Here is a 7,672-nt window from a genome sequence, read left to right as displayed (position 1 = left end):
AGGTGAGCAGAGTAAGCCTGATTCCCTGTTTGGACTTCTGTGTTGATATCCACCTCTTGGTGCTCATATGACCTTATGCAGTTGTGAGAACCATAAAACCGTAATAAAACTAAAAAGTGCAGATGATATGGTCAACTTACAGTTGGAGCAATAGTTACAGTGTCTCAGTAATTTGAAGTTTTAGCTCTCAAAAGAAAACCCTGCTGTGTAAAGGTGAAGGGTCAAGCTGCAGGTGTTTTTACCATACAAATATTTACAAACTTGAAAATCACTTGGTCCTTCTTTCCTATCAAACATCTATTGTTCTTATCTCTCCTCCTTTTCTTAGAGTGTTAGTCTCTAGTAACATGTCTAATCTCAGGCACTTTATGTGACACATTTTTATTGCAAATGCTGTTCAACTCTTATGAAAACTTGAAAAACATTTTTTTTTCTGTTTCAGAGACTGGAGCGAAGCCCTGATGAAGAGTACGAAGCGTCTCTGAGATTGTTCATCCGAGCGGCTGAAGCCATCAGACACTACACACAGAGGTACACGGAGGCACCGGACGCCTATTATTTGAAACACACGTCGGTTGTGTGCTGGTCTCAGCCATCTGGTGAGTGCATCGTGTCATCTCTGATGTGTTGTGTTGTCTCTGAGGGGAAGTAGTCATGTTATGAGGCATAAAGTGGGGAATATTTGGACAATTTTTGAAGGATCCGAATTTCTTGCCAAGTAACAATAGAAAATTGCATTTATATAGCGCATTTCTACAAAGAAGTGCTCAATGCGCTGTACCATAATACAAAGAACATATGCAGAATATATGGAAATCTCTACATGGTGCTTGGAACAGCTAATAATGCATTGTGTGTTTATTCGTTTGTTCATTAATTCTTTTTCTCAATCTTTTTATACATTGAATGATGAAGGAGGAGGAGGATGAACAGAAGCAACAGCTGCAGTAGTTGCAGCAGCAAGGAGGAGGAGGTGGAGGAAAAGTTGGAGGAAAAGGAGGAGGAGAGAAAAGAGGATGAGGAGGAGAAGTTGTAGCATTAGTAGCAGTTTGTGGAAATGTTGAAATATTTTTTTTGAACCTGCAGAACTGAAAGAGAAACTGGACTGTTACCGCCAGGAGCACGGGTCTTGTGTCAGGTTTGACGACATGTCGGATGAGCTTTACGTGGACGCCTTCACGTGAGTTGTGTGTCATCTGTCAGTTTAGTGTTGTAGTCTGTGGGTGGTTGGCGGGTGCTGTAGCGGGGTTTGCTTCTTCTTTCCTATCAAACATCTATCGTCCTTATCTCCCCTTCTTCTTTTATATGTTTGTTACTCTCTTATAACACGTCTAATCTTCTGGCGCTCATTTGACCTTCTTCAGTTGCGAGTGCCATAAAACTTACTAAAACTAAAAGTCTTGTTAGTGCAGGGTGGGGGGGGAGGGGGGGGGGTACGGTACAGTTATGTTGGTGATGGGGATATCAGTGATTATTGTAAACAGAATAATGAAGGAAGTGTAGGCACATATTTTATGGTGAAAAGATCCCAGATACAGAAATCTTTGCACTGGCATCAGAAGATACAAGTTCAGTCGCAATGTGTGGAGGTTTTTTAAAATACTCGTATCTCTATCTATTTGTGTCCCTGCCGGTCAATATCAGGTATATGAAGGAAATTTCAAAACTGAGTTAACCTTATTTTCAAAAACTATTACCTTTTCCCTACAATTTAAAACAAGAATGAAGTAAATATGACCATATTTGACGAAAATACAGAACTTTTAATTGTGCGAGGTGAGGAAACACGAAAAGGAGAAAATGGCCTCCGAAGTTGAGCAACATTTTTCCATAGCAATGGGGGTCTTAGATGTATGAGGAGTATTCTAAGAATTAAGTTGCAGGATAGAATAAGAAATGAAGAGCTGTGGGAAAGGACAGGAAAAGGATATAGAAGTAGAAATAGGACTTACAAAGTGGCGATGGATGGGACACACCTTAAGAAAGTCCAGCGGAAACATCACAAGACAGTCACTGCAGTGGAACCCACAAGAAGCACGAGGCAGGGGTAGGCCACGGGAAACATGGTGGAGATGTGTGGAAAGGGACACGAGAGAGATGAAGCTCACTTGGAACGAGCTTGGAAGGATGGCTCAGGACAGATAAATGGAAGGAGCTTGTATGTGGCCTATACCCTGCCAGGGGTGAAAGGCATTGATGATGATAATGAATGGGGGTCTTAGAATTGAGACAGAGTCTTGAAATCTAGAGTCAATTAGTCGTTTATTTTTTATCTTAAATGAAGCAGAAGACATCAAACTTTCAATTAATCTAAAAATAAAAAAATTTCATGGAAAGTCACTTTTTTGACTTTCGAGCCTCGTAGCTGATAATAGCACACTGCGTCTTATGACTGATATTGAGCGGGGGAGACAGATTTTTGGGGATGTTGTATCTCTCTCAGCTAGGGTATGCAGGGTGAAAGCAGCTGCCTTATAAATGATATAAATTGGGACAGTAGGGGTGTTATATGTTTGCAGTAACAATGGGTTGTACTTTTTTCTCTCGGAATTGTGATCTTTTGTACACACCTATCTGCGTCGGTATATTTTATTGTTTTCTACAATGCTAGATCCAAGAATGTTTTGAATGCCGGATGTGTTTTTTGATATTTTGTTGTGTAGAGCATTGTCTTTATTCAGATTGAAGAAGGCTAAAGTTCCTATATATATGTACCATGCCTAAACATTTTATACTCTATGGAGTCATTTTATGTAGTGTTTTTTTCCTTTTTTTACTCTGAGAAATGAATTAGTTTTGTTTTTATTCTTATGTATATTTTTCTTTTCAGCACCGTGACGTACCTCAACACGGCAGATGAAGATGGAGATTTTGTTTTCCTCGGTGAGAACAGAGGAGTGGATGTAAGTACTTGTTGTGGAAGTTCTAGCTTGATGTATATGTTATCCCCCGGGGCGGTGATACTGACAGAAGTGTCTTCAGGCCATTCCCAAAGGGGGGACATTAACCATGTTCTTATGCACTGTAGAATTATATTTGTAAATGGGCTGATTCATCAATGTCATGCTCAAAACTGTGCCTGGAGTGCAACAGGGAACTGCTGCTTTTTCTTTCCTAATCCTTACTATCGTCATTTTTCCTATACTTTTGTATGTTTGTCACGCTCTTGTGACCTTCCTTTTCCGGGGTGCCTTGATAGTGGAAGCAGACTTTGTGCTGTTGATGCTAGAGAGGTGAGCAGAGTAAGCCTGATTCCCTGTAAGGACTTCTCTGTTGACATCCACCCCTTGGTGCTCATATGACCTCACATACATGAGCGCCGTAAAACCTCAACTAAAACAATAAAATACGATGTAATATGTTGTCTTGTATCTCTGTGCAGAGAGCTCACACAATTTCACAGTACATGTAACTTTCTTTAATGGCTCATCCGTCAAATTGTGATGATGACCAATACATCTGCAGAGGAGAATATTTCTTTAGCGAACTAGAAGATTTAAAAGAATTAAAGGTTAATATGACTTGTGGCATCTGCTGTGGCTGATGAGACCAATTTTAGCAGAGAAAATTTTGCCACATTTTGAACATTTAAAAGCAACACTTCTTGTTGTTAATGTGCATAGCTTGCAGGCTTCTCTCTTGGTTTCAGCATTTCTTATACGTGAAGCCCCATATGATTTGCTGCTCACTGTGTCTGCTGCTCTTCAATTAGTGCCAAGTTAATTTCATGTTGTCGTCTCCTGGGAGTTCATAGTGTTGCTGCTCTTTTTTGGTCATTATCACTACCATGTTCATGTGTTTCTCTTGGTGAATTGGTGACTATCTGTTTTACTGTTAGGTTCATGGAGTAAAATTCCATTTGTATGAATTGGTGGATGGATAGATGTATGGATGGGTGGATGAATGGATTGATAGATGAATGGTTAAAGTATTTTTCAACTGAGGCTGAAACTCCTACCCCATGCTGTTTGGAATGGAACCCTCTGTCCTAACTTTACGAGTCTGATGCCTCTACCACCTGATTAGGAGATGTTACACTCAAGTTGAAACTACATGTTCTCGTTGCTTAGATGTAATGCTTCCTGAGGGTTTCAATGTGTCATGTTTGGACTAAAAACTTCCCTACTCAGCTTTTTCCTCTTTCCTTGTAATTCAAACTTTGTTCATGGGTGGTTTGGAGGCATTCTATTGTGGTTCACTTCTTTTTTGCTTCCAAATCTCTTGTCTCCTTATGTCTCTGCCTTCTTTTCTGTGTATGTTAATTTTGAAAATGTTGGGTCTAGTTTATCTGAACTTCTGGCCGAGGTTATGCTTTCACTGGGTTGTACATCTCTTGCTCAGAACTCGTTTGGCGTGAAGTGTGGACGTACTGTAGGCTTCAACTCTGGCGACCGCCACACTTTGAAGATCCCCAAGGGCAACAGCCAGCGCTGTGCCATGGTCATTGACTACACCATCTACCGCAGCGATGATGAGAAAGAATACCAGGACACTCTCTCTTTGTTGCACAGAGTGGACGAGCTGAGACTGGCGAGTGCACAGAAGAGTTCCGAGGTTGTCATGAAAGCGTTTGATGATAAAGGTAATTATGAATAATGTATATATAAGACCTAAGCATGTTGTTTAAATACGAATACAGTTGAATCTACTCGAATGGCCACTGTCCAAGACAACAGTCGTCATAAAAGCGTTTGATGATAAAAGTAATTAGGAGTAATGTATATAAGACTTAAGCATGTTGTTTAAATACGAGTACAGTTGAACCTACTCTAACGATCACTGTCCAAGACAACCACCTGTACAGATGACCACTTCCGACTTCCTCTCTTGCATGTTTTTGTTATAATGATGACATTGTTCAAGACATCACCTGTATAAGACAACCACATTTCTTCTCAACAATGGACGGCTGTCTTGGACAATTTCGACCCTACTTCCATAAAAATAATGAATGTTGAAACTGAAAAATAAACTACTCTAATGAAGTAGGAAACACCTTGGTCTAATCCAGCGGGTAACAACATCTTACAGGAATCTATATGAGTAGAAATATTAGGAGATTATTCAGTAAAAATAAAGTATAACCCCCCCTCCCCCCCGTCTTTACAGATACCGATGATCACAGGTGCACAACCTTCTCTTCTGTTTCCTGTTCTTGTAAGACATAGCAACATCCCCGATGTGGACCCCCCCTCCCCGGTACCCCTGGGTTGGGACACTTTTTAAAGCAAAATGTGATATTGGGTGCTATACTTAACTTTGATTGATTATTCCGTAGAAGTGAAGGAATCATGGTTTGACTATTGAACTTTTGCACCACCAGTGTGAAGATCGAGAAGAAAAGTGATGACCTTCAGGGGACACTTTTTTAAGCAAAATGTGATATTGGGTGCTATACTTAACTTAAATTGATTATTCCGTAGAAGTGAAGGAATCGTGGTCTGACTATTGAACTTTTGCACCCCCAGGTGTGAAGATCGTGAAGAAAAGTGATGACCTTCAGGGGAAAGAACGGTTTGTGGCTGATGGACTGGCCACAGACGCCCAGTGTAACACGCTGAGGAACATGGTGCTGGTAAGTCCCAATCAGTCTGGTTATATTTCTGTTTCTGGGGGATTTGTCAATTTTCTGAGTTAACAAGTGGTTGGGGGGCACTTGTGGTAGGTTCTACTTTTCTTTTCCTCTTTTGTTCCTGTCTGTCTGTCTTCTTTTTTTTGCAAGTACTAAATGACTGTTATTGAGTCAATGTGGTTTTTTAAAAAGAAAAAACCCAAAACAAACCATTTATGGAGGTGGGGTTAAAGATGGAGATATTTTGGCCTATAGTTTATAGAGTTATAATTAAGAAAATAATGATAATAATACTAAATGACATTTATATAACGCTCAACTTTGATTAAAGTACACAGGCTCTGAGCGCTTTACAATACAGTACAACGTGCAACAGTAACATAAAACGTTTTGTTCTGACTAAAAGAAAATCACTCCAAATATTCATCTTATTAATTTAAAAAACAGAAAGGACTTCAACTGACATTTGAATAAAAAAGGTCCTTCGAAACAATTTTTATGTCTCTTTTATAACATTTTATGTAGCAGCACGTCAATATGTTAGATGGTTACTATTGAGAAGAGTTGACATTGTTACAGTCCTAACTCAATCCTATTTGCTCCATCTTTTGACTCGGAAAAGAAGAGAGAAAAAGTGGAACTTTACTTTTTTCTACTTTTATTCACAAGGAAATGCCTAAGTGAAATTGAATGTAGCAGTAAGGCAGAAAACTACAAGTTTTGGCTCATTGGAGGATCGAAATCATGTTTGGAGATTCTGACTGTGCAGTCTACTTTCTGTGATTTTTTGTGCAGGAAAGTTCTCAGGAGGGATTGAATATTCTAGAATGCTGTGAGCATCTCTATTTTGTTCTAACAACAGATATATTTACTCGGAGGTGGGAGTTTAGAATGTTCTTCTGTTGTTTTTTGTGTGGAAACAAGTAACTTAAAAAAATGTGCTGAATTTGTTTTGTTTTTTTTCCCCCACAATTTTGTGGTTTACTCTGATGCAGGAACTCACCGGTATGTTACATTGATCTTTGCAGTATCCCTGACCTGTTTTTTTAATTATCTATTTGTATCCATATCAGATGTGTTCTTGTACTGTGTTGCTGTGAGTCATTTTAATAAACAGAGGTAACAATTCTCCAGGTTGAAGTGTACACTCATGGTTATTGACACACCCACGCACTGACATATTCGCAGTACGGTATACAATGTTGGTCAGAGAGCATGCACTCTGCCAAATGTATGTGCCATTTTTCAGATCTGAGGAAGAGTGTTTTGTGTCGTTGAATATATTTACATTTCAACTTTGGACAGACTTGACAGCTTCATTGTTGTATTTTTTTGTTGTTCCCTCTCTCACTTCAGCCTTGTTTCATAGTTCTCCGGTTTTGTTTCAAGTCTTCTCATGTACATTGTAGGCGTGGTTTATAATTTACCCTTCTGGTTGCGTGTATGAGTTCCAGTCCTTTCTGGTCGATATGTTTAACAATCCTTCCCCCCTTCTTGTTTTGTGTTTTGACTTCCCAAGTCTTCTCATGTAGATGTGTTTTATAACTTTCTCCCTTTGTTTTGTGTCTTAAGCTCCAATCCCTTCCATGTAGACATGTTTTATAATTCACCTTTTTTTGCTTGTGTCTTGAGTTCCAAATCCTGTCATGTCGATATATTTGACAATCTTCCCCTTTTGTTTCATGTGTTAATTTCCCTCTTCTCTTTTGAGCTCTGTTCCCTCTCATGTGGACATGTTTTATGAGTGTCCCCTTTTGTTTAGTGTCTTACGGTTCAAATTTACATACCTAGTGTCTTGAGTTTCAAGTCCTCTCTTTCACCTGTTCTTGAGGCAGCATGCTCAGATCTCTCAGTCGTTGTAATTCTAGTGTCTTGGTGTGTCTACAGAGTCCTATAGAATTGTCCTTGATATCTGTGAAAGTTTCTGAGAAACTGTTTATACTTCGGCAAGGTAAAGAGGCCCGCTGGTTATCACTTGTCCATCTGTTGCTTGTTTTACCTGTGGATATACTAGACACACGTACGTGAACACACTTACACGAAGATACATGCACATCAACTCTCAGTTACGTGAAGATACTGGGGGGGGGGGGGGGGGGG

General features: G+C 39.6%; 1 protein-coding gene across 1 annotated transcript in view; it reads left to right on the top strand.

The window, feature by feature from the left end:
• LOC101860739 (prolyl 3-hydroxylase 1) overlaps window positions 1–7,672 on the top strand; it is a gene marked incomplete at its 5' end in the record, with an annotated part of 35,694 nt that overhangs the window by 7,847 nt on the left and 20,175 nt on the right. Inside the window, 5 exon segments of the mRNA XM_013082933.2 lie at window positions 443–599; window positions 1,087–1,180; window positions 2,831–2,903; window positions 4,342–4,582; window positions 5,469–5,575. Coding sequence (XP_012938387.1) covers window positions 443–599; window positions 1,087–1,180; window positions 2,831–2,903; window positions 4,342–4,582; window positions 5,469–5,575 — 672 coding nt within the window.

Source organism: Aplysia californica, unplaced genomic scaffold (genome assembly GCF_000002075.1).
Source record: "Aplysia californica isolate F4 #8 unplaced genomic scaffold, AplCal3.0 scaffold00200, whole genome shotgun sequence".
Classification (NCBI taxonomy): domain Eukaryota; kingdom Metazoa; phylum Mollusca; class Gastropoda; order Aplysiida; family Aplysiidae; genus Aplysia; species Aplysia californica.
The sequence above is the reverse complement of the archived record's forward strand: the minus strand, read 5'-3'. Positions and strand labels throughout refer to the sequence as shown.